Consider the following 26,791-nt stretch of genomic DNA (forward strand, 5'->3'; position numbering starts at 1 on the left):
CACAGGAAAGAGGCCTGCCGAAGCCCAGAGAAGGCAGGGACCTCACAGGAGATTACCCAGCAATTTAGGTGGGCCAGGGCTTGAGCCCACATTTTCTCCACTAGCCATTCCTGGATCCCACTTCTTCTGCCCTTGCCTTTTCGAGGGGCTCACTGGGGTGGGGGGAGCCTGGCAAGCCCCTGTGCTGCTGCTGCTGCTGCTGCTGCTGCTTGGCTATAAACCAGGAAAACAGAGAGATGGGGCCAAGACAGCGACTCTGAGCTCCTTCTAAGACAAAGTAAATTTGTCTTAGAACCCAGAAAAGTGTGCCAGAAGGGGCCCCCCAGAAGCCCTGGTCTAGCTCCTTCTTCCTACACATGGGAATGAGGTTCAGAAGAGGCGAGGTCTGCCCAGGATCATAAAAGGTAATTGCCCCCAGCCCAGAGCTCGCCCAGGTCCCCCAAACTCCAAGACTCCTGGCCTGAGCACCTGCTGCCACCTTGGTCACCTTAGGAAAGGTGGGTGTGAGAGAGAAAAGAACCAGGCAGAATCTTTGGCACAGGGCTGGCCCAGGAGAACACAGGGCAAACTAAAGGACAGCGTGGTGGGTTAGGCCTATTCCAGCTCTGCGGCATCTGCTAGAGCTGCCCAGAAGCCGAGCTTAGACTCAGAGAGGGTGCTGTCCCAAATTCCACTGCCACATTCCCCTCTCCAGCAGTCCCTGCTGCAAGGGGCTGGCGAGAAGGGAAGAAAGGAGAGGGGAGAAGATGGCACGAGGTATCTGGGAGACATCTGGCCCCCCCTTTACTCCTAGTCCTGAACAGTCTCTAACTCCTCTCCCCACATCCCATCCCAGCCTCATAAGCTCCTTTTCACATATCCTTCTGGGTTCTAAAATCTATTTGCTTTCTCTTTGAGGGAATTCAAGAGTTTCTAAGGCACAAATCCCACCCCAGCCCTCTCACTGTCCTGGGGTTGAAAGGCCAAACTCCAGACTAGCACAAAACCCTGCCCCATTGTGCCCTCTGCATGCAGACTGACCCCTCGCCCTGCCTGGAATAAGTACCTCACCCCCACTCAGGCACTGCCTCTTGCAGTCCTCTAGCCTCTTGCACACGTACTTTTATCACCACAGGTTTATCCCATGAGGTCATATTTGATTAGCTCTCCCCTCAGAAGGGGCCCCTCGAGGCAGGAAGGCCTGAAGCTGTGTCTAGCATGGCCAGGCCAAGCCTCTGGCTAAGTATGGGAGGTGGAGGCTGGGAAGGGGGAAAGGCCAGCTCCTGAGATGAGGAGAGGATGTGGGGTACAGGAGCTGTCTGGGCACCAAGGTTTACGGCGTGGTAGGCATTGCACTGCTCAGGAGCTATGGGTTCAGATCCCGTTCCTGCCTCTCACTAGCTGGAACCCCTGCCGAGCGTGTCCACCCCTCCAAGGCCCTAAGGAAAGGACCAGTGAGAGGGTATGTGATGTTCAGAGGCAGGAAGTACAGTCATAAACAGGAGCCCTCACCCTCACCCCCGGACAAGAATGGCTTTGAAGGGAAGGAGCAAGCACAGGTAAATAAATAGCTTGTTTATTAGTAATATGTTACATCATTAAAGTGCATTGAGAAGAGATGCAGGGGCCAAAGCTGGAAGGCCACAGGCCCTAGGCCCTGCCCTGGGCTGGCCAAACATGGCAGAGAAGGCCCAGCTCTCTGCTGAAATACTTGGACAGGGTTGGGACAGAGCCACCCACCTAGAGAGCTTGGCCCAGGCTGTCCCCACCAGAATTCACAGTTTAGCCTAAGTTATAGCATGTCCTGAGCTGAAGGTGGGAGGCTAGGAGCATGGAAGCACAGCCCCTGGGGAAGAGGGCTGAGGGGAGGGGAGGGTCCCCCCACCCCCCAACCCCCAATACCAAGGGCAGAGTCCTGGAACCTCCCCCTGAGGACCTGACTCCTTCTAAATGAACGTGTGAACCTAGGGCTCAGTTTTATCCTTCATTCTCCCCTGTCTCCCTCACCCACCCCCTCCCATAACCACCCCCGAACCAGGGGCTTAGACAACATCTCCCTCAGCCTGGGCTCCCGGGGCAGAGCCAGCTCATGCCATCTCCTCAAACCCATGCCACCACGTCCCTGGACTCTTATCTCATTCCAGGAGCCTCACACTGGGACCCCCCATAACCCATTCCTTCCCAGCCCCTCCCTCTCCCACCCCACCCCCAGCATGTAGTTTTGGTATTTTCATACAGATGCAATCGGAAGTAGCTATACATGAAATAAGCCTAACATAAAAATAGAGCTTTTTCCGTCCTTCCGTCCGGAAAGCAAACATCCTTCAATAAACATGCAAAGAGGCTGCCTTAGTGGGACCCAGAGCTGGCAAGGGGGCCACAGAGGGCAGCCCTGGGCCTGCGGGAACACCAGCCACCCCTGGCCATGGCAGGAGGGAAGATGAGGGGGCAATTTGGGTACAGAGAATCCAAAAGGACTCAGGCCTCAGCTCAAAGGTCCAGAGACGAGGTTCCAGCTCACTTTCCCCAACCCCTTTCTGGCCCACAGGCTCTTAGGCCAAGAACATCACTACATTTGGTCCAGTTTGAGTTCTTGAAAAATAGTCTCCAGAAGATAAAGTCTTGCACCATCGATGTCCCAGCTTCACAGTCGGCTCCTTCATTCTCCAGACCCCACCGCCCACGCCCCACCTGGGCCCAGCAGCTGCCCGCTGCTGGCCATCTCCAGGCCTGGTGTTCCCCATCGGGCTACGCAGTCCCCCTGGAAGCAGTGGCAGGCAAGGAGCTCCTGGGCAGGGCAGCTCTGGGTGTGACTTTTCTAGTGCTCTGGGGCTGCGGAAGAATGCAGCATGCCCGGCCCCAGGAGGCCCTAATGGACCAGCAGGCCAAGAACGAGTGTGGGCAGGACCCCCAGCCAGAGGAAGGCCACAAGGGCCTGGGCTCGGCCCAGCAGATGCTCAGCCTTGGCTTCATCCTCAGACAGCAACTGCCAGTGCTGAGCCTTGTGGAGGTAGGACCCCTCCTGGCCCTCGCAGTAGTAGTGGCCATAGTGGCCGTCCGTGAGGTTCTCGATGAACAGGATGCAGTTGGGACTCTGGTGACCTGGCTCGCAGCTCTGCTCCACCTTCTCCCCATGGCGCCACCTGTAGGTGGCGTGGCGGGACTCCATGGGGCAACTCAGGTAGTAGCGTGAGTTCTTGGCCAGGGAGACTTTCTGCAGTGGGGCCTCCGCTGGAGGGGATGGGAAGGTAGACGTGAGGAGGGGCCTAGGGCTCCCAGGACAGGCTGTGTCCTCCCCTACTGACCAGGCCTCCAAGGCCAAGGCTTCTAAATGAACACAGGGAAACAAGGGCCCAGTCTCTTTTCTCTCCCCTGCCTCCCTCACCAACCATTCTCACAACCACCCCTACAGCAAGGGGGCTCCCTCCACAGGACTGTCCTGCCCCATCTGCATGGGGCTCCCAGGACTAGACCACGTTTTTCTCAGACAGGGCAATGAGGGCATGGCTGTACCACCCTCACTGGACTAGGCCCCAGGCAGGGCCAGATCAGGTACCTGGCTTTGGGTTGGGGCACTCTTTGTGTGGCTCTTCTGGATTAATGGACTGCAACACTGACCTGAAGTTGAAAGGAGAGAGGCTAAGTAGACAGCAAGCCACCTGGCCCTTCTCTGTCCTTCTCCCCACCCCAGTATCTGCCAAGGTGTTCACCTAGAGGAAGGTCTGGCCAGAATGGCCCAGCACCGACACCTCCTGCAGTCCGTCCACATCCCCCATGTCTACCTTACTCCTGTGTCCACCCTCTCCCAGGGATCGGGATCATGGCCAACATACCTATGGGGGCTGTAGATGGAAACACAGTGGCCCTGGTCCCAGCCACAGTAAGGGTCTCGAGCCATGAGGCAGCCGTGGCAGCCCCCACCATAGACATCACACAGGTCCAAGGGTACCTGGCTCACCTCCCACTGGGAGCTCACATACAGTTTCCGCTTGAAGGAGAAAAGAACTAGGTCAGGCCAGGGCCTCGCCGTCAACACTGAGTCCTAAACCCCCAGGCCAAGGCCGTCTGCCTGGTAGGCCCGGGGCCCAGAGGCTCTGAAAACGACATGCAAATCACATGCAATGAAGCTCTGTCCTCAGCTGGCCATCACTGGGTAGCCCCACAGGGGCAGGGGTGGGGGTGGGGAGGCTCACCCGGTCAGCGTCCAGTGACATGGCCTGGATGGTGGTCGCATGGCGGAAGGGTTGGATCTCTATGATGTTGATGACACTGTGCTCCCGCTCCCCCGACTCCACCACCTTGTGGATGGTGCCCCTGTCTGTGGGGGGTGAGCAGAGGGTTAGAGAGCAAGAGTCCCATCTCCAGGCCAGGCAGCTTCCCTCTGGGTTGGACTGCCCAGGAAAGGCATGGGTGGGGGAGTGCTGGGAAGTCATAGCCAGGCGAAGGTCACAGGATGAGGTGAGGTGTGACAAGGAAAGCATGACTGGGAGGAATGTGGGAGCCGGAGGGCAGCCCAGAAAGTTTCCAAGATTAGACCAGGGCTCCACAAGGCCCAGGGGAAGCTCGATCATGAACAACGGAAGCAGCAGTCCTGCATGCCCAAGTACCGTGCTAAACCCACTACACGTATTAGCATTACCTCGTTCAACCCTCCACACTCCCGGTCGTGGGTATTATCTTCCCCACTTCACAGATAAGGAAATGAGGTTCAGAAAGGCTAAGCAATTGTTCAAGGTCACACAGCTGGTGACTGCAACCCAGAGATGTCAGAACCCCACCCCTCTCTCAGCTTCTTCCATAACTTCCCAGCCTCCTGGGCTCTTTGGGAACATGTTTTCTTCAAATAAACTTTTTATTTTGGAATAATTTCAGATTTACGAAAAAAAAAAAAAAGCAAAGATAGCAGAGTTTTTGTATACCCTTCACCCAGCTTTCTCTACTGTTACCATCTTATGTAACTGGCACATTTTTCACAACTGAGCAGTACAGTACTATTAACTCAACTACAGACTTTACTGGGGTTTCACGGGTTTTTCCACTAGTGTTCTTTGTCTGTTCCAGAATCCAATTCAGGACTCCACATTGTATTTAATCTTAGGGGATTTTTAGATTTTTATAACATCTTCAATCTGAAAAAGACCTTAGATTCCACATACGGATTCCCAAAGTCACATACGAGGCTGCCTGATTTCAAGGTCAGTGCTCTCTCCATCAACACCTGTTGGGAACTAATGGGTATCCTGACCCCTGGGTCCTCCCAATCCCACCTAACTTGCTGTCCCAGTTTCCAAAATAGCTTACCTCCTTCTCCCACCCTCGCAATTCCTCAGGGCATCACTTGCCCCAAAATAACAGTCAGATAATGGGATGGTTGCCTGCCTAGGACATTTCCTTTGGTTCTGTGACTGCCCTCGCAGGTACTGGAATGTGGTCCGATGCTTCTTTGGCCTGACAAGCTCCCAGCCCAGTCACATTCTTTTCACCTCCTTCCATAGCAGCATGGTGACAGCCTCCCATTGCTTCTCCCGGTTGTGAGAGCCTCCCATTCTCTGCAGAGGGCTCAGAAAGCTCTATTTCTTATCCAGCCCCAATTCTTCTTGCTTCAGGCTCCCACATGGGGTCTCTCTAATGGCCCTCAGGGAGAAAAAGACAACTGCCCTCATCACTCAAGTGTTCTTGCCTCCCAGGTCTGCAGGAAGAGAGCCCACAGCTTCCCCAGCCTTCCTATCCTGACTACTGCTCCCAGTCCCCCATCGTATGACCTCTCCTCTCCTGCACCCCAGTGCCCTGCTGTCCCCTGGCTGACTGCAACTGCTAGTCCAGCCACTGCTGGAGCAGAGCAAGGACAGGGGCCCATGGGTGCAGCCAGGATGAATGGAGGAATAAGGAGGTGTGGTCTCAGGACCCAGAAATCAGGCCCTGCTCCAGGGAAACTGGCGAGGCCACCGTGGCCCTGAGACAACCCCAAAATGAAGCAACAGCAGGAAGTCACATGGGGGTGGGAGCGGGTACCTGAGGCCTGGACTGTGTGGCCCCAGAGGTGCTAGGCACCTGGGGGAGACACTACCCTTTCTGATGGCACCACTGCCTGGTCTCAAGGAAAATCTGCAGCTACACTGACCAATACATTCGTTCCTAGGAGCCCCCTTTGTCCATAGCTGGAGCCAGGAAGCTGCTATAAACCCAGCTCAGGGCTGGTGTGTTCATGCAGTGGCTTCCGGGAATGCAGGGGCATTCCCCAGGGTTCTACTCAGCTTCTGGGGTCAGCGAGACCCTGCTTCCCCAGAGAAGCCTCCTGTAGAAGAGTCCCTGCAGTCTTCTGCAAGACTCTGCAAAAGCTTTGCCCTCTACAAGTCCTTCCTCCTATCTCACTAAATTCTTTGCATATCACATTGAATGTTTCCTCTCACCTGGCAGAGGTCCAAAGGACACCCAGTAACCAGATCCTTCCTCTTGACCTTCCACATCTCTTCCTGCTCATGAGTCCGACATCTGGACCAAAGCTGCACCTAACTTTGCTCAGACTCATCACATTTCTGCCTCTGAATCCTGGCACCTGTTCTTCTCCCATCCTAGGATGCCTTCCCCACTTCCCTCTGTCCCCACCTCCTCCAGGAAGCCCTCTCTGCCTGACTCTTTCACAGCCGAACTAACCCCTGACAGCTCTTAGTCACTTAATTCTTCCTTCCAGGTATAAAGATCCAACCAGATGTTAATTACATTATTCTTTATACCTTTCATATCCATTTTTACAAAGCAGATGGGGGGTGCTGGTCACAGGGTAGTCCCTCACCTGTGGTTAGGTAAAGCACATGGAAGATCTCCCCGTGGCTGGACTTCATGCGGTGGACAACTACTTTCTGGTAGTGGTACTTAGAGTGAAACAGTGGAGTCTTCAGAGGCCCCATGGGTTCCACCCTCTGTGCCACCTCAGGGTGACTGTCGGCCACCTGGAAGGTCTCCGTGGGTATCGGCTGCCGGTCTGGGAGGCACTGAACAAGGAGAGCAGGCCCAAGTCAGTGGGTGGCTGGGGAGTTAGGTCAGGGGAGGGCAGGGCCTGGGTCATGGCAGGTGTCACTGCTTACCTTGCCAGGCCGAGGGTTGGGAAGGCCTGTGTGGTAGCCCTTGAGCGAGGAAGTGCGGAAGACCTTGTCAATGTCACCAAGGGAATATACACAGACAGCCGAGTAGTTCCTGGGGGATCACAGAAACCATTTCAGTGGGAGGCCCAGGACCCACCCACCTCTACTCACCCAGGCCAGCCCAGCACCATACAGAGCACTACTACAGCCTTCTAACCAAGCTTCCCGGCCTGTGAGATCCATGAAGGCAGGGACAATCCTGGGACCAAGTCCAGCGTCTAAAATAAGAATCGCCAAACACCGTTGCAGGCAAGAGGGAGGGAAAAAAGTTCAACCTAATTTCTTTCTGTTGCAGTCTAAAACCACAACCTGTGTTCTGCCATAAGATCACTGAGTTCGGAGGCCAGCCCCAGGACCAGAGGGGGTCCCCTATGTGCAATCCTCCTACCTCTCTGGGCACAGCTGCAGGATGCTGACACCCAAGGAGGCCAGACCCTGGTCTCTCTCCAGACCACTTGGATCCATCCACACAGAAGCCACAGAGCAGGGTCCTGGGTTCCCTACCCTGCCCACCTCCACTCCCCGAAAACACACCCAACACTTTTGCCTGCCTTGTTTTCAATCAATGAGAGTGATTAAGAGGTGTGAATTATCAGGCGCAGGCAGTGCCTGAGCAGGTGTGATAGCACCCAGCAGCACCCTGAGAGGCCTCAGCAGCTTTATTCCCAAGGCCTAGAACCCACTCTAAGCACACAGCTGGTAGACATGCGAGCACAGGCACTGCCATGAGCGTGCATACAATACATACATGCACACTCACGTGTACAAACTCACAAACACACCAGCACACACATCTCCCTGAGCACTGACTGTCCCCCTACCCCAGTCCCAGCAACGGTCCTGGCCCTTGAGCCTGCAGTCCCTGCTCATGCCACATCAGCCAGCCCCATGACAGGGCCCAAGCCCTCCAATCCCTGCTGGACATGTAACCAACGTCAGCCCCCAGCCCCAGGATGAGGGTCACTCACCAGGGGTTGGAGAAAATGCCGTAGACCCTAGTGTCCTTCCACTGGCCATTAGGGTCAGGGAGTAGGAAGACATCCTGCAGCCTGTTGAAGTTCTTGTTGGTAGTGGGGTCGCTGCACACCAGCATGGCTTTCAGGAAGGTGTTCCACTTGGAGACGGACAGCGAACTCTCACCACCCTGGTCTCCCTGGAAGAGTGGTGGGGAAAGGAGGCCCCTCAGCACTCACTACACACTTGCTGCCAAGAATGCTAGCACTCAAGCTTCAGGGAAGGAAGGGAGGCTCTGAAAAGGGCGGGTTCCTGCCAGGGGACCAGGTAGAGATGCCCCATGACTCGGGCCCGGTTCCTGGGCCAGGCTCCAGCCATAAGGCCTGGCTGACCCAGGGCATAGGGCCAGCAGTAGGCACCTGCAGGGTGAGGGCTCTGGGTCCATCCCCACAGAGCAGATGGGCTCAGACACACATTTACCCACTCTCACACATGCACACACACACAGGTGACATATTCGCACACCCCAGCACCTTCGCACTGGTAACACACACGTAAACACTTTCATATTTGCACACATACTCATACACACTCTCACATGACTACACATATTTGCACACTATCACGCATGCACATAAGTTTAACCATCTTTACCTACTCACAGATGCATGGACACTCTTGCGCACGCATTTACTCCTACAATCCCACATACAGACTCACTCACACATTTCACATACTTCACACAAACATGCATGCACATTTACACACAGGCACTCACACGCTCACTCAATCCTACTCAGCCATCCACTTACCCTGCACAGCTGGGCCACCCGGGACACGTTGAGAGGAGCCTCCGGATTCTTGTCAGGGTTGTCCTCCCGAAAGAAGTAGTAGATCTTGTCATTGTAGGCCTGATCTTGGTGCACAATAGTGGCCTTAATGAACTGTGGGTCTGCCAGGGACACATTCGAATTAGTGTGAGGCCAGGGAGCCTGCTCGGGGTGAGGAGCCCTCTCTAACCCTGCATACCTTCGGAGTCTACAAAAACAAACCTGGGGCAAATCAGACCTGGAATAAAACTTAGAACATCAAGCCCAATACTCCAAGGGCCTGAAACTCTGTACCCCTGCCCCATACCTATTTTGCTCTCTCCCTACAAAGATGTCATTGGCGAAGGAGCAATGACTTCATGCTTGGGGACTGGGGGAAGGTCCCTGGGGGCCTTTATGTGGGAAGGTCCCTGGGGGCTTTTATGTCACTTCTGCCTAATTGGCAGAGCCATAATGAGGAGGGAGGGGGTTGTACGCCCACATGAGCTCAGCGGGGATACATTATGACTCCAAGGGACCTCACACTGGGTCTGGGGCTTCCTCTGTTTTGTTCCCAGAGTATGTCAGTCCCATCTTGCCTCTGCATCTTTGCCTCTGCTGTTCCCCTGCTCCTTGCCAGGCCAACTTTCTCAGTCACTTTCTTGACTGGCCTGTGGCCCCTGCAGCCCTTGGGGAGCCCTCCCAGGGAACATGAGGCTCCCATCTGCTGCCAGGGCATTCACACCCCCGGGTTCACTCCAGTCCAGCTGGAGCCTACTCACTCTGCATGACGGTATCACTGGTGTACAGCTCGATCTCACCCTGGATGCGCCGGAACCGTGGGATCTTTCCATTGTATTCTTGTTTCCGGATTGTGGAGTATACCTCGTCCCCTGGGCATGGTGGGAGGGGCATGGGTAAGGGCAGACAACTCCTGAAGTCCCTTCCCCAGGCCTGGGCCACCAAACATGGAGCTGACCACCCACTCCCAGCCCAGGGCAGCCACAGTCCTACCATCAAACAGAACAAGGGAGTTCTCATCCGGGCTGAAGGGAGCATAGCCTCTCCTCTCACCAAGCGACTCCAAAGTGCCATTTACCTGGGGGAGGTCGAGGGGGTCAGACAGCCATGTAATCCTATCATCACTGCCTGCCATAGGCACCAGCTTCCCAGCCAGGGTCCCTGTCCTCCTGGGAATTCTATACAAGGTGAGGCCAGTCCGCTCCACTTCCTTCTAACTATGGGGGGCAGAAGCCCACCCAGACAAGGGCGAGCTGACCAAGCATATGGGGAGGGGCCTTCTCACCAGGCTCCAGCAGCTGGGGCGCCGGGCATTGGTGCCACAGACGAGCAGCCCATCACCTTGTCTCTCCAGGAGCGTGATGTAGTTCTCACAGTCCTGCCCAGAAGAAGGGGAAGAACAGAGGTTGGGTGGAGGTCCTGGCAGGCCTAGCACTAGAACTCTCAGTCTTGGGGAAGGATTCAGAAGGCTAAACATAGGAGGCAGCCTCCAAGGAGGGCATAACCCCGCAAGAACAGAGGAAGGACACAGGGGCCTCAGAGAGGCTGTGTCTCCCTTCAAACTGGGTACCCTAAGGCAGGGCCATGCCTCCTTCTTCAGACTCTCAGACTCGCATTCCTTTTCCACGGAGCCCAGCCTCCCCTCTCTATTCCCTCTCCCCACTCACCCGCTTGTCTGTGCAGGACCCCTTCGTGGAACCAATGTTCACCTATGGGGGAAGGTGGGAAGGGAAAGTATTAGTTCACTCTGCCAGGTGCCAGATGTCCCCTAATTGCTTTCCATGTACCCTCAGGACAAGCTCATTTTATATTTTAGGTAAGTGACTAGGGCTCTGAGGTGGTGAGTGATTCACCCGAGATCATACAGGCTGTTCGGCCTGATACCAGGAGCCAAGCCCAGAGCTCAGGGGCCAGCCCAGAGCTCAAGGCCAGCCCAGAGATCTCAGAAGACCTGGGCCACGGGGTTCTGGAGCCCAGCTTCCTGCATAGACCTCCCCCATCAGCACTACCCACCTGGCCAGGCTTTGCTCCACACTGCCCAACACCCATGTCCATCTGGACTACCTTTAAGGAGCCTCCCCCAGGGACCATTTGTAAGATATAATGGGGGATGGACCAGTTTAGGAAGAAATGCCAGTTCCCTCCCCCGGATTTGTTGAGGTTCTCTCACCAAGGCCAGAGGGGAGATAAGGAGAGAAATGGGGCCAAGCAGGAGGCAGGGCCCAGGCTCACCGTTTGCACAGAGGCGTTCTTGCCCTCGGGGAAGTTGACGAGATAGACCTTGCTGCGTCCACCCACCCATACAGAATCGCTGCCTGGCTCGTGAAAAAGCACTGTGTGTGGCTCTGCTGAGCCAAATTCCACCTGGTCCTTCCCTGTGCGGCCTGAGGAGGAGGCAATTGGCAGAAACTTGAGGCTGGGCCCTAGGCAGAAAGATCAAGTCTCCTGTCTCAGGCACACGTGCAACCGCCTGGTAACTAGAGCTTGGGTCTGGGCTAGGGCAGTGCCAGGACTCAGAGTTACAGGCGGGAGAAGAAAGGGGTCCCCTGGTGGAGTCTAGCAAACAGCTGTCCTCACCCCAAAGCCATGGCCCCTACCCTACAATATGTGAAACTCAGGGTAGGAGCAGGATTTAGGGACCTCTGGGGAGAAGAGCTCCCCTCAACACACACACACTTGGTTGTTCCTAAGGGGCTGGGACCAGGGCCTTTCGGCTTTGCTCTGTGAGGCTCTTTGTTGCCCAGGACAGAGCAAGCAGTTACTTCTACCCCCTGCAGGTAGCAGGGTCTCGAAGCACCCCACTTAGAGTTCAGGTTCCCAGGAATCGCTTTGCTCAGAACCCTATTCCGTCCTTCAGGAAACCCTCTCCAACCCCTCCTATGGACTCCACCCCAGGCCCTCAAAAAGTCAACTTAGATCAGAGCTGGAAAGGAATCTAAATGTCTATTCCCAACCATTTCACAGATGAGAAAGCAAAAGTACAGACAAGGGGCAGCACAAGGCCACATGGTCAGTGGTAAACCCTGAACCTGAGCCTAAGCTCCTGCGTGCAGCTGGGCTGTGGCCTGGACCACTGTGGCCTGGTTTCATGGAGGTGCAAGCTTGCCCCAGGTGTAAAGTTCTACCCTCCCTCCGCAGCAACTCTGGGACAGAGGGCCCTTCACAGAGCACATCCTGGTCCTTAACCAGAAGGGCTGACCAGCACAATTTTGCCCAAAAAGGAAACTGTCTGCAGCTACCGCCTCCAGGGAGAAGATGTCTCATCTCCGGTGACACTGCTGAGGTTGTCCTGGTTGCAGTACTAAATTATAGGGATGGGACAGCCTGTGGCTTTGCCCCCAGCAATCACCCACAGCTCCCATCTTCCCACACTTCCGACCATCCCGAAGCCTCACCCAGGAACTCGGCCTGACCATTGTTTACTTGGCTGCAGCAAACCCAGGGGCAGATAGCTTAGCAGTGACACCCAAGCAGGACACACTCAAGCCCAGACAGAAAAGAACTGCCATTTCCTGAGTCTGCCCCAAAGCCCTCTTGCTGCCATCTGAAACACTCCTGCTGGTTCTGCATTCAACGGGGCAAGGAATGTGATATACCATGCAATCCACATCATCATTCCTTTTTCCGTAAGATACATCTCTGTATGGCCGAGTCACCCCAGAAATGGGGTATTGCACCCCACCTCAGCTATGGCCTGGTTCACTGCAAAGGCAGAAACTGACGGCCCCTGGGAAACATACCAGCCAAGGTCACACTAGGATGTAGGACAGACTGGCTCATCCAGACTGAGTATGGGTTCTCAGGAGCATTCAGGGAGATGTCAGCACTGTGGACTACAGAAAAGTGCTGAGCTCACTGCCCTCGGTTTACCTGGCTCTCCTCAGCCACACCACAAACAGCCCAAGCAGCCTCCCTGTACCCTGAACCTCACTCTCCATCAGTACCAGCTGTGCAGGGCAGGGGCCCAGCACCCAGCTCTGTGTGTGCTAGGTGGTGGTTGGGGTGCCGGCCAAGGTTTGGGCAGGGCTGGCAGGTCTCAGGACCCCCGGCTCCCACTCCTTTCCAGCTGTGGTAAAATTAGAGTGCTGGGGTCAGCAGCCTAAAGACACAAGTTTTTCCTGACTCAGCTCCCATAGCTCCCCTTTCACCCAAAGCCTAAGCAGCAGCCACCATCCCACAGCCCAGAGCCCAGCCCATGATCCAGACTGTCAGCAATCTGAGCTCCCCTTCCACTCCCCTAGCCAGCCAGGGGCCAGGAAAAGCTGTGTGTCTGCATCTGGAGATGTTGGGTTGGGGAAGGAGACCTGAACAACCTCCCCCTCCCCACCCCGTCCCCTCCCTCCCCAGGCGCCACCAGCAGAGGCCAAAGGGGAGGAGCCCCAACACTCCATCAGTCACCTCAGCCAGCACAGGCAATAAGGCCACAGCCAGTGTGTAGCGCTAGTCCCTGGAAAGGAGCCGTGGAGGAGGCCCTAATGGAGCCCTTGCCTGGGGGTTGCAGTCCTGCTCTGGGGAGTCTAGTCTAATGGGGAAGACAGAACCCTGCTCTGAGGTGTCAAGCCTGATGAGAGAGGCCCTGAAGAGCAAGGTCTGAGGGGGAGACCAGCCCTAGCCTGGGATCCAATTGGAGGGATGAGACAGCTACGCCGAAGCAAGCCTCCACAATGCTCAAATAAAACTGCCTAGGTGTAGCCCCTAGGGCTGCTCACACATAACTTCTGAGAACATGGAGGGTGAGGGCTGCCACTCTGGGGGGCTGCAGCACCAGGGCCAAGACAGTCCTGCATAGAACTGTAAGCCTGAGCCCTATTGCCCTCAAACCCTGGCTGCAGCATCTGGGTGTGGGGGAGGCAGGGACTGCTGGCCCCAGAAGAACAAACAGGAGCCCAGGAGCATTGCCTCCCTTGACCCCCAGGCTCCCGCCCCTCGGGGCTCTGCGCCTGGTATTGTGTATGGGAGCGATGGCACCAGCCCGGCCCCAGGTCCTGGCCTTGGCCCATTCTCTACCACAGCCCCAGCCCTGCTCCCACATCGGCTGGAGGCCCTCAAAGAGCCTGATTGTGCCGGGGGGAAGTGTCTGAGCGGCAGCAGCTAGATGAATACATGAAAGGAAGCTTTGTTCAGGTCGGCAGGAGCGGGGGCTGGGGGCTCAGGGGCAGGAGGGCTGCCTGGAAGTGAAGGCAGCACCACCACGCTTTCAGGGCCAGAATCCATAGCACCAACATGGAGAGAGCTAGGCCAGGAAGCGGTAGCCTTCGAAGCTCCAACCCTGTAGGGGCTGAAAAAGGCCAAGGGCTGCCCCTAAAAAGGCCCTGCCAAGGGAGCAAGTGCCACATCTCTAAATGCATCTTGTTGCTTCCTTATGAGTCCAAAGAGATGGGGAAGACAGAGCAAAGCTAGATGGGTTAAGAACAGGCAGAAAGAAAATTTCAGGCAGGAGAAATAGCCCAAGCAAAGGTGGGGAAGCTGTCTGATACCCAATCAGAGAAGATCCGGAAGGTGGACTGAGGCCCATGTATGAGGCAGGAAGGGTGGTGGTGCAGCCCGTGGATACATCGACCACTACCCATCAGTCTCCAGTGCTGCCCCTCCTCCCTAGGAGCAGGGCCAGGACCTGGAAAGCCTCCCTTCCTCCAGCACCCCTACCTCCCCACTCCCCTGCCTGCCCAGCTCCCTCTGCTTCCCATCCTGGATGTCTAAAAGGAGCACCGTCTGGCACCGTGTCTCCCCCCTCACTCCCCAGCCTGACGCATTAGTGGCTGACTAAGTGGTAGCTAAAAGCTCCCAGAATAACCAAGGGTTCGGGCAGGGGAGGGGGCTAAGGGCACATAGGCAGGCATGGCCCCAGAGGCAGCCAGGCACAAGATCCTTTCCCCCAACCCCATGTGATTCTGAGCCAATCCTTGCTCTTTGTAGACCAAGGAAGGGCACATTCAGGCTGCCCCATACCCAGCCAGACTTCATGGCCCTCTCTGAGTCCCCACTCTCCTAACAGTGATAGGACCAGCAAGGCCCTGGCCCAGGCCCTGCCAGGATAAGGGTCAAGAAGATGGCAGGGTGTGAGACGCAATCTTCCCTAGTCACAACCCCCAAATTGGAATATCCATGGGGCTCTGATCCTGTTGGAACAAATCAGAGCTGATTGCTCTTGTGCCCCCCACCCTCCCACCACTGTCCCAGGGATCAACAGACTGGGACGTCTGGACTTCTATAGGGTGAGTTCTCCTCAAGCAGGCCTGCCTAGTGGAACATCATTCCTTTTCTCATACTCTCTGGGTGCTGTCCCTAGCATCTAGTCATCGCTTTCCCCATATCTTCATTGCTTGTGAAAGAGGGCAGCCCAAGCGGAGGGTTGAGTGGAGGCTGGAATGGTGGCGGATATTGTTGTCCCTGAAGGGAGCAAAAAGGGGTAGGGCCCATGGTCTGGTCTGGGCAAGGACAGCCTTCCAACTTGACCCACTGACCCAACAGGTCTTGAATGCTAACCTCAAGGAGTCCTTTGAAAGTGGGCATTGAGGCAGGCTCTGAGAATGGCAGGAATATAGACACCTGAGGAAATTCCTGAGTCAGGCAGCCAGGGAGGCCCAGGCATGAGGCAGGAGCCAACCCATCTCTGGATGGGGACCCAGCCACATCTGGCAGGAGCCTCCTCCCACAGCTGCACCTCATCTTTCATCACCAGGCCCACCTCACATCCTCGTCTACCATGCAGCTGGCAGAGATAAGAGGGAAGGCCCACGTGGGGCCAAGGAATTAGCCTGCAGCCTCTCTACTCCTGGGAACCCGCATCATATAGGTCAAGGTAGAAGGGAAGGGATCTGAACAGTCATTGTGCTGAGGGGTCATGGAGGCCAGAGAGGCTGTGCCACTGGCCAAAGGCACACAGCAAAGGAGGCAGGGCCAGGGCCAGGCCACAGCTCAGGGTTTCTGGTATCCAGCAGCCAGATTCAGCCCTTTAGGACCACATCCTAGGCTTCCTTGAGAGCCTCTGGATTTGCAAAAGTTGTATATCACATTTTTCCCACTTCCCAACATCATCTCTGGCTCTCCACCCTCCCCCTCCCCACTAAGTGATAAGTCACTAAGCTGATAACTTGATGGGAATCACCTACCTACCTACCTTCCTGGTGGGGGACTCTGATCTTCAAGGGCCTTTAGCAACCAAAACCTTAAACTCAAAAGAGCAACTAATGGCAGAACTCAGCACTGCATCAGAGCAATGGAGGGAAACCTTCCCACTGGGGTGGAGGAAGCAAAGGAACAAATGTTTCATTAATTTTGTTTCTCCCAATATGGCCAAGGACAAGGGTATGAGAAGCCACTCCTCACACCTAGAAGCCCAGTTTCCAAGTGGCACCAGCCCATGCTAAGGAGAAGCTGTGGTTGCTGTTGGGGTCTTGGTGACACTCAGCAGGACAAGGTTCTAGACAGCTGCCTGGCAGGGGTGGAGACGTGTGCTGGACGGGTGGCAGGCCCTTGATATGGTACTTCGATCACAGGGAGTGAGAGGTCGGCACTTCCTTATCAGTGAGGGAACAAGGAGCTGTGTACTGGGCTGAGGAGCTCCTCAAGGTCAGCAGTAGGTAGGTGGGGAACATATCTCACATGTGGGCTCAGCCCTGGCTCCAAGAAGCCTTGTGCTCCTTTTGGCAGCTGGAAGTCTGGTTGGCTGTGACCATGATCAAGGGCTGAGCCTTCCTGAATTCATTTTCCTCCTCTGTGGATCAGAGGGGCTGGTACTTGTTAAGGTCTAGGTTTTATGACCTACCGTCATTCTTGGAACAAATTACAAAACAATCTGGGTTGATTTGGGGAAGTGTAGGATTGTGATTGCTGGCCAAGTCAGAGACGGCTTTCTAGAGGTGGAGGCAGCAGACGTCAAATCCTCATCTGCCTCGAACGACTAGCCCACCAAATCCCCCAACCACCATGCAAAAAAGGCATGACAAGAGTCTGCATCCCTATTTTATAGACAGGAAAACTAAGGCCCTTCCAAGCCAGCAAAGGCTGTGTGCTCTCTGCCCTGAGCCACTATGCTTGAAGGACCAGAATGCTTGTCTGGTGGGGAGAGCAGATGCGGGTAAGGGGAGCTGGACAGCAAGCTGTGGTGGGGCTGGGCTGAGCCAGATTCGGGGGCTCAGGGAGGGAAGGCTGGCACTGAGACCCAGCTGAGCAGAAAGCCTCCAAGCCCAGGGAAGGCAGGAAGCCCAGGATGCACACTATGTCCAGTCCACCTTCTATCCATTCTTCAGCCCAGCAGGTTCTCAAAGGCCCAGAGTGAGCCGGTGTCTCCTTCAAAGGAGAGGACAGGCAGAGGTGCAGGGCCTGTCCTTGAGCCCAGAGCCCGGGCACAGGTAGGGGAGAGGGCAGAAGATGGCTAGTCCACCCCAAGTAAGGCAGGACGGAAGACTGTTGAGAAACAGAAGGTTCCCAGCTCAGCCTTAGCCTGAGCCAGCAGGGAGGGCGAGGAGATCAGTGCAAGGGCAACCAGTGAGTGTAGCCAGCTAGAGAGTTTAGCTTGTAGGAGCCAGGCTGCCGAGGCTGCATTTCATCAGAAAACCGAGCTGCCAAAAGAGGAGGAGGATGACAATGACAACAGTACCTCTACTTACCAACTAATCATTCCATAGCGCTTACTATGTGCTGGGAATTATTCTGATTTTTTGACGTATTAACTCATTTAATCATCACTGAACTCTTATGAGGTGGGTTCTCTTATTATCCTCATTTTATAGATGAGGGCAGCGAGACACAGAGAAGTTGAGTAATTTGCCCAGGATCACACAGCTATTAAGTGGTAGACTAGAGGTTGACACTCAGGCAGATTGATTCTGGGATCTACGCTTATAACACTGTGGACACTTGGAAGCTTCCAGGCCAGCCCCTCCCATACAAATGAACAGACTGAAGCCCAGCGAGGGTAGAGCCTGGTCAGAGGTCACTTGGCCAATGAAGGCTTGATCTCTATCCATGATGTCCTAAGCAGAGTGTGTATAATAAGTAAGTGTGGGTGTGCAGGCCCGATGTGGAGTGCAGCACAGCACTGAGTGCTGACCAGCATGACTAAAGGGGAAGGTAAGTCTTGAGATCTCTTCACAGAGGGCAGACCACAGCAAAGGACAAGGTATGCTCGCAAACCCTTCTTTACCATCTGCCCAGCGAGGTTCCCACCAGCCAGTACTGGCCAAAAACACTCGCCTCCTGTGGAGAAAAGGAACCCTTTACACTGCTGGTGGGACTGCAAATTGATGCAGTCACTATGGAAAACAGTATGGAGGTTTCTCAAAAAATTAAAAATAGAACTGCCGGCAATAAATACTCTGGATATTTATCCAGAGGAATCCAAATCACTAATTCAAAAAGATATATGCACCCCTATATTCACTGCAGCATTATTTACAATAGTCAAGATATGGAAGCAACCTAAGTGTCCACTGGTGGGCGACCAGATAAAAGAGAGGTAGTATATATATATGTATATACACATATACATATGTATATAGTAATATTCCATTGTGTATATATATATGTATACGTGTGTGTGTGTGTGTGTGTGTATATATATATGTATATATACACACACACACACGTATATATATATTGTGTGTGTGTGTGTGCGTGTATATATATATATATACACACACACACACACACACACACACAATGGAATATTACTCAGCCATAAAAAAATTGAATTCTTACCATTTGTGACAACATGCATGGACCTAGAGGATATTAGGCTAAGTGAAATAAGGCTGACAGAAAAAGACAATTACCATATGATGTCACTTAATTATATGTGGAATCTAAAAAACAAAACGAATAAAACAGAAAGAAACTTAGAGAACAAACTGATGGTTGCCAGGTGGGAGGGAGGTTGGGGGCTAGACGAAAAAGGCGAAAGGATTAAAAAATACAAACTGGCAGCTACAAAATAGCCATAGGGATGTGAAGTACAATATAGGGAATATAGTCAATAATATTGTAATAACTATGTATAGTGCCAGGTGAGTACTAGACTTATCAAGGGGATCACTTCATAAATTATACAAATGCCTAACCACTATGCTTTAAACCTGAAATGAATATAACATTGACTGTCAAGTATAATTGAAAAATTTAAAAAACAAAAAAACAAAAAAAACACTCGCCTCCACCTCTGGCTCCTCAGTTCAAGAGCCCACCATAGCTCCCAACTGCCTGTCCCAGCAAGACCCATCTCCTCTAGCTGGTAGTTAAGGCCCACCCCACCTCTGCCCACCTCTGCCATGGCTCCATCCCCTCTCTACACCTTTGCTCTTGCTCTTCCTTCTCCTGATTGTCCTCTTGCCTTCTTTCTGTGCACGTGGTCTTACCTGTCCTTGAAGATGTAGGCTCAATCCTCCTGGCTCCAGGAAGTGTTCCAGACTGCTCCAACCCTCACTGCTCTGTCCTCCCTCTGACCTTGTGCTATACACCATCTGGCACATATCTTCTTTCAGATTACACTGTCTGGTGTGGAGTCCTGAAGGTGAGGCCAGGCCTCCTCTCACTTCATGGTCTCCAGGCCAAGCCAAGGCCAGGGCTAGACAAGTGGGGGCAGATGAGACAGTAGGAAGGGGCAGGACTAGGGTAAGGCAAACCCTGGTGTCAGACAAACATGCACAGCACTCAGTGCCGAACTCTACTCCAACCCATGTCCTAGCCCCCGGCCCTATCTTGGCTCTTCCCCCTCTCCCAGGAAGTCTTCCCTAGTTGTACAACCCCATCACAGTCTTTGGCTGTACCTACTGGTCCTTTCTGACCTCCCCAGGTGCCTTCCCTAATCACAGGCAGCAGGCACCTGTGTGTTCCCCAAGGACAGACTCAGGCTTCTCCTCTCTCCCCCAGAGGGGCTGAACACAGACCTAGGCACAGGGGTAGGGGCTAGCTGCCTGCCACAATGAGGGCTGCCCTAGGAGTGCTGGCGCGGAGCCTAAACCCCTGATTGGAAGCAGAGGGTGCAGGAGGTACGTGGGATCAGCCTAATCCCAGGCTGCCATGAGGGTTAAACCCAGATTAGCCCAAGCGGAGACACAGATCAACCTGCCCCTGAGACCCCTGAGGCCAGCTGACCTGAGGAAAAAGCCAGAAGAGGTGTGTCAAGCTGGCCCAAATCTAAGGTCCTGAAGGGAGGAAGGTCATAGCCAGTGGGGATCCTGAGAGTAAAGAATGCCAGGACAGGAAGAACTTGAGCTCAGCTGAGTTAGCCAAGGGGGAAAGGGGCTCAGGGAGCCCAAAGCCTGTGGACAGAGCATGAAGGCAGACAAACAAGTAGACGGAGGCCAAGAGCTGAGGCCAGGCTCAGGGTCGGACAGAAGATACGGCTCTGGTCCCAGTTATGCCCATCTCATTGGATGACCTTGGGCCAGTCTCTGTCATCTCTAGCCTCAGTTTCCTCATCTGTGGACCTAGTGGTTGGCCCAGATGATCTCTGACATTTTTTTCTGACATCCTAAACTGTCCCGTCAGGCCATGTGAGTTGGAGTCATCCAAGAAGGTTCCTTGGAGGAAGTGAGATAGCACTGGAAGAAAAGAGGAGGAGAGTACAAGGAGGGGATGAACAGCAGGGCAATGACCTTGAGTCAGGAAAATGTGGGGAGCCGGGGAATGGTGAGGGAGGAAGTGTGAGAGATAAAGTGGGAGTAGAGCCACACCACCAAGTAGGACTGGGGAAAACGGCAGCTCCATCACTGTGTGTCCTAGGAGGACCGCTCAACACAGTGACACAGAGGGATGGAGGGGCCTCACAGAGACCAGGGCATAGTCCTGGAAACAAAGAAGGGCTAGGGTCAAGGCTGGGGGAATAAAGAGCTTAGAGACTGACTGAAGGGAGACAACTGCTCCCATACTATAGGGGGCAGGGAGGGGATGGATCTCCTGGTCCCTCATGGCCTGGGCTGGCTAGGGAAGAGGGAAGCCCATGTTCTCTGAGCGGGGTGTCTATGCTCTAGGAGGACCTCTTTCTCCCCCACCCTAAGAGAAAGGAGGCTTCTAGGGCAGACAGGCCTTGCCAAAAAAGGAAACCAAGAAAAGGGGAAGCTTTCCAGCTATGGAGCAGAGTAGAGGAAGTGTTGTCACTCCTGTGACAGAAACAGACAGCTCATGGGGCCAAGGCAAGAGGACATGATGTCAGCTGGGGCCCCAGTTCTCAACATGAGAGCTACCCACTCTCACCACTGGCCCCTGCAAGCAGCTGGATTCCTTTCCCTGGGCTGAGTGAGTCTCTGCTTCCTACCATCATATTAAGGGTCCAGGCCTGGCCCTCCCCCTAGACCCTTCTCCCAGCCCAGAGAGTGATCTACCCTCCCCATCCCAAGGAAGTGAAGGTTCCTAGAAGGGGAAGTTGGTCAGAGGAAGGGTATCTGCCCTTCCCCCAGCCAGCAGGGCCTGGCTGGTGCTCGGAAGCTCCCTCGCTCCTATGGAGAGTCTCTACTGAAGGACAGACCTCCTCACCTAGAGAACCCCTACCTATGGCGTCAGGCAGAAAGCCCTGGTGCCCTAAAACCCAGCTTCAGCTTCCCATCAGTGAACTGTGACACTGGGGAGACCTGTCCTGACAGCCACGGTCCTTCCCATTGCTGGGCTGGCTGTGGAGGGTCAGGTGGCCAAACTCAGAAGTCCCCTCCTGCAAGAAACCTTCTTGGAACACAGAGGCCAAGGCTAACTCAATGTCTTCCCTTAGGGTCCCCTATTCATCACTTCCTCCTCTCCATGGTCCAAGATTTGGGGTCTGAAATCCTGTCACACTGGGTGCTTCTTCCTGTCCCTCCCCTACCCCAGCTGGCTCCTGCTTCTCCTGCCATCCTGGCTTACCACCTCTTCCAGGAAGCCCTCCCTGATAGAAAAGACTGAGTTAGGTACCTCCTCAACTCCACAGCTGCCCTCTGCCATATTTGAATCTGCCATATTTCATTGTAACTGCAGGTTGACCTGCCTGCTTCTGTATCTACACTGAGAAGTCTATGGACTTGTCTAGTTTCTTATCCCTGAATCCCCAAGCACAACCCCAGGACCAGCACAAGGTTGGTCCCATAAAATATCCAGTGTGAAAAATGTTGAATTACTATGTCCACACTTGAAGCCACAAACCAATAAGCCACTGCTTCCAGCTGATCGTCAGCCTTCTGCTTAGGAGAGAAAAAAATAAATAACTCGAATTCCGAAGATTTCTCCTGACTTCCCAGGTTTCAATTTTTTCTCACAGCTAAAATTTAAATGGGCCACTATAGCCTTTGCCCATCCCAGAAGGGCAAGAATCTCAGGGGATTAGTGCTCTAATAAGTATAAACTCCTCCCTCCAACCACTTTGGACATTTAAGAAAACTGAGGCTCAGAAAAAGGCTTGCCTTTGCCCAGAGTCACACATAAAATCAAGCTGGGACCAGAACCAGGCTCCCAATCTGCCATCTTTCCCCCACACCCTACACCACATCTTGGGCTCCTGCAAGTATCCACCCCACTCCAGCCTGCTCTCAAAACCTTCACTATTCAGGACAGAGGGGCCACAGAGCTTAATAGGAAGCTCCCAGTGACATCACTGAGCCTCTCTCAGCTTAGGAATCCCCCTTCTCCTCCTGAGAATTACTTCCCCACCTCCTCCGTCTCCGTTCTGCAAGGAGGTAAACCATGAAGGGGAGGAACTCATCTAAGTCCCCAAGGAGGCAAGGATTTCCACTGGAAATGCTGATGCTTGGGGAGCCTGAGCTGTGACCTCATCCCCTGGAGGAGGTGACAACAACCCCTGTGCTGGGTAACAGCTCCATAATGGCTCCCCCAGCAGCCTCCAAGTCAATAATAACATCCTGTTGTTTAATTGGACAAGGGCGAGGCAGACCAAGCTGGGCAGGTGGAGACTAAACACTGGGCTCTGTTTTTCAAGCAGACAGGCTGGCTCACCTCTGACCTTGGGGGTCAGGTCCTTCCTGGGCTTCTGCATCTCCTCCAACTGAGGATAGAATGGGAGAGGGGTGCACAGCTTCCACAGGCATGCCAACCTCCTGTCCTCACCTGCTGTAACTCACTCCTCTCCAGCCCCTGCTAGCAGGAAGGTCAGGCCCAAACAGTCACATCCCATGTGTCAGTGACAGCCCTCAGGGGATAAACTCCAGAGTTCTTACAGTTCTGGTGAGCTCTGAGGGTCAGAAACAAGAGCCTACAAGCAGGTCAGTGTTGGCATATCTCTCTTGGTCCAGAGCTGCTCTAGGCCAGGACTCAACAGGCTAGAGAAGCCTCAACCTCCCTGGACAAGTACAGGCTAGGACCCTCCCAGAACTCCCTGATCTAATTTCTCCCTAGGGCTTAGAGATACAAGAAGCAGAAAATAAATGACAAAGAACCCTTCATACCTCTTCCAGTCCTCACACCTGTCTTGGCTTAAAAACAAAACTCCGGCCTTTGACGCTTTAGAAAAGTGGCTCCAGAACAACCATTAGCCTTGATCTAGCTGTTCCTGAAGGCCATCCTCCTCCCCACACCTACTGGTAGACAGGGACCTAGGCCTATACTACAGCAAGGCCGGGAGGGTCCTCCTCTCACCGCACTTCAGGGTTTGCTCTGCCCAAGCCCATTCCTGTCCGACTGCCATGTGTCACCCCACAGGAAATAGAAGACAGCTGTCAGCCAGGCATACCATCACCAGCTGGTGGTCCTGGGGGACAGGTGGATGGCAGGGTCTGTCTGGCCAGTGGGGTGCCTGGCACTGGTGAAAAAGACTACGGACTGCCCTTGGACAAGACAGGTGAGCAGCTGGCAGACCCCAGCAGGGGGTCATTAGTGTATTACCAAGCAGAGGGCCCAGCCAGTGCGGCGACACTAGTGAACTTCATGCAAGGGAAAGAGGTAGAGCTGGGTCGGGAGCTCTGAAAGCGTGAAAGAAATGAAAGCAGCTTTAAGTAGCCTCGGGGTGGAGAGACTAAGTGCCTAAGATGGGGAGGTACACACATTGAGTGCTAAGAAATGGATGTGCATTAAGTATGTTAGGGGTAAGAGTCTTGAAAAGACTTGTGGGATGGGGCAAACAGAGCCAAATGCAAGGGGTTTGGTGCAGAGGGAGATTCTAGAACACTCTGATATGACCATTTATCCCCTTCAGGGGGCCCAAATGCTCTGTTGCCCAGGGCAGCCAAGGGGTCTGAAGCAAGGCAAAGATGCTGGAAAGGCAGAGGAAGCCTGGGCTGGAGGTGTCCACCATGAATAGACCACTAGAGGTTCAGTTGCCCTGCTTCACTCCCCCGAAGAATACCTGGGGCTGGGTAACAGAGTTGGCTCCCAGAGTTTCTCCTTCATGGCCAAGAAACTGCCTGAATCCTTCTCCCCTCCCTAACCAGTATTAGCACTCATCCTGTGCCAGATCAGACCCTGTCGGCACTGTGAGCTCACACGTTGCCCAGTGACCTTGGAGGAGTCACATTCCCTCTGCTGCAGCTGCAGTTCAGGCCACTGGTGATGTGTGGGTTTCCTCCCGCTCTCTCTGCTAAGAATACCTGCCCCAGATAATGCTCAGGCTCTGGCAATCCCTGCAAATCACCTCAGGCATCAAAGGGCTCCTGGTAGGACCAGACCTGACGAGTCCCCCCAACCGCCACCGCATGTCCACCACCACAAGGGGCCGCAAACCCGGCAAATTTGGGGAGAGAACCCAGTTGTCCTGGGGACGGTAAGCATTTGTGTGCAACGCAGTGTAGAGGAACTCAGTCCCCCAGGGCAAAAAGCCTCGAACCCCACCTCGCCGGCTTTCTGATCCATTGTACAGGGGTCGAAACTGAGGTGCTCCTGGGGAAAACTCGGGTCCTTCAGGTTCACACACCACTGTGGCCTAAAAGCTGCACCCCCGTCCCACATCTACCGCCTGAGGGGGGGTCCTAACGGCCACGCCCCACCTAACAGGCACTGTCCCCCAAGCTAGCACCTATTCCTGGTGAAAACTGCCACGTGCGGACAAGGGGGGGAGCGGCCGGTGCCGGCACTGCAGAGGCAGCGCCCAGATGCCCCAAGCCTCCGCACCGCACTAAGTCCCAGCTCTCCATAGGGTACCCGACCCTTTACCCGGCCCATGCTCGGGGCCGAGGCGGGGGCGGGGGTTAGGCAGCGGGGTCTTTGTTCCCGCAGCCAGAGTGCGGCGGCGGCGGCGGCGGCAAGGGGTCCGCGCCCCCCTCTCTGGCCCAGCCTGCGCCCCGCGTGACAGCGGAGCCCGCAGCTCAGGAAGGAGAACGTGGGAAAGGGTCCTGGCGGGAGTAAGGGTCCTGCACAGAGGCCCCGGTGCTAGCGGACGAAGAGCGCCTTGGGCGGAGAGAGGGGCCCGCTCCCCTCCCCTGCGCCCCTGCGCTATGGCTCTCGGCTGCGGGCAGACTTGGAGCTACTTAGCCAGGGCTCCGGCACCTCCGCTCGCTCCCCGCAGCATTTCAGCAGCTCCGGTGAGCCAGACTGCACACTCGCACTCATCCAGACCCGCACGCTCCCTGTGAGGATCGCGCGGGACCCGCAGAGCTACGCTTACGCATTCGCTCCTGTGCCACACACTCCGCACCCGCCCCGCGCGGCGTGGGCTCCCGCGCCCCTCCGGCCGCGCGGCTCCACCTACCTTTCCAGACAGTGGAGATGCGGGGTACGTTCCTCGGGTGGCCTTGGGTAGCTGCGGCCGCCCAAAGCAGCAGCAGTAGCAGCCGCAGCGGGAGCCCGGACCGAACCACCGGGCCAGGAATGCGAGCGCCCCGGACGCCGAGGGCGGCGCATTCGGGTGGAGGCGGTGACATCCCGCAGCCGGGAAGCGACAGCTGCGAGCAGCCCAGACTGAAAGAGCAGCACCCGACAGCAGGCTGATCCCAGCACGAAGGGGCGGAGTCAAATGCCTGACCCCACCCCGCCCCTCCCCCGCCCCTCTCAGCCTTTCTCGCTTCTGCGCTGCCCAACGTGGGTGCACTGTCCACCTCCAGCGGAATGTTCGCCACCCCTTCCCCGACAATTCCACGGGAGAACCCCGGCAGACGCGAACGAGGCAGACTTGTGGTCTTCTGTGATCCGCAGCAGTCCTGGTCCCCTCTCAGGGCCTCAGATCCACTCCCCCAGCCCGTGAAAGTGTTGGCCTAGAAGTCAGAGAGGACCTCTCCGAGGGAACAGAAAAGTCTACCACCAGGCAACCTCGCTCATGGCCAGCTCAGTGGTATGGCCCCTGAAGGCTGTGGTTCTCAGAGGATAGATTGGATGGCTTGCATGGACACTGCACAGAGCCTATAAGAAGGACCAAGATGCGTCTCCCTAAGGGGGATGTGGCGAGGGAGATGGTGGGGAGTGGGGGGCGTGGGGGGTAAGGTTGGCTGGGGCACAGAGGGTCAATGAACTGTGGGGAGCACTAAGCGCCCCACCATTGCTCTGTTGTGAGAACACCGATCATTTTTCATCTTGGCCTGGCTCCCTCCCCTTCTTCCTCTCCTCTCCCCCTTCCCCAGCCAGCAGCCTTCTGGGCTGCCTCCCCCCAGCCAGCTGGTGTGTGCTCAGAAAAATCCAAACTCATTTCCATGTGAGTGGAGGGGGATATAATTAAGAAGCCCCCTTACCTAAACAGAAAGAGAAAGGAGCATCCTGTGTGTCCAGGACTCACTGTGGGGAAGCAGGGTCAGGCCAGCTTTAAGGGATCTCTGCTTATCAGGTGCATAGGGCTGAGCTACTGCAAGTAACCTGATGACCCTGTGGTGACCCCTGCGGAATCCAGGTCCAGTCCTCTGCAGTGACCTGAGCAGCCCAGGCAACTCTCCCATCAGTTCTATCCAGAGAAGGCCGGACTTTGTATCTACCTTGGCCTGTGCCTGAGGGAGCCACAGATGGGAAATCCACTTATCCAGTGCTTATGGGATGTCTCGCCCATGTGCA

At 55.0% G+C, this 26,791-nt stretch overlaps 1 protein-coding gene across 1 annotated transcript; it reads right to left on the reverse strand.

Moving 5' to 3' along the window:
* Nucleotides 1-1,539: 1,539 nt before the first annotated feature.
* Nucleotides 1,540-25,739, reverse strand: SEMA7A (semaphorin 7A (John Milton Hagen blood group)). Its single transcript, XM_011382071.2, has 14 exons — nt 25,506-25,739; nt 11,138-11,289; nt 10,573-10,614; nt 10,191-10,283; nt 9,899-9,983; nt 9,667-9,777; nt 8,888-9,027; nt 8,090-8,274; nt 7,065-7,173; nt 6,773-6,971; nt 4,173-4,297; nt 3,813-3,967; nt 3,536-3,597; nt 1,540-3,210 (listed from the first exon to the last, which is right to left on the reverse strand). The coding sequence occupies exons 1-14, from the start codon at nt 25,675-25,677 to the stop codon at nt 2,849-2,851; spliced, it is 1,992 nt and encodes a 663-aa protein (XP_011380373.1). The 5' UTR covers nt 25,678-25,739; the 3' UTR covers nt 1,540-2,848.
* Nucleotides 25,740-26,791: the final 1,052 nt, after the last annotated feature.

Source organism: Pteropus vampyrus, unplaced genomic scaffold (genome assembly GCF_000151845.1).
Source record: "Pteropus vampyrus isolate Shadow unplaced genomic scaffold, Pvam_2.0 Scaffold462, whole genome shotgun sequence".
Taxonomy (NCBI): domain Eukaryota; kingdom Metazoa; phylum Chordata; class Mammalia; order Chiroptera; family Pteropodidae; genus Pteropus; species Pteropus vampyrus.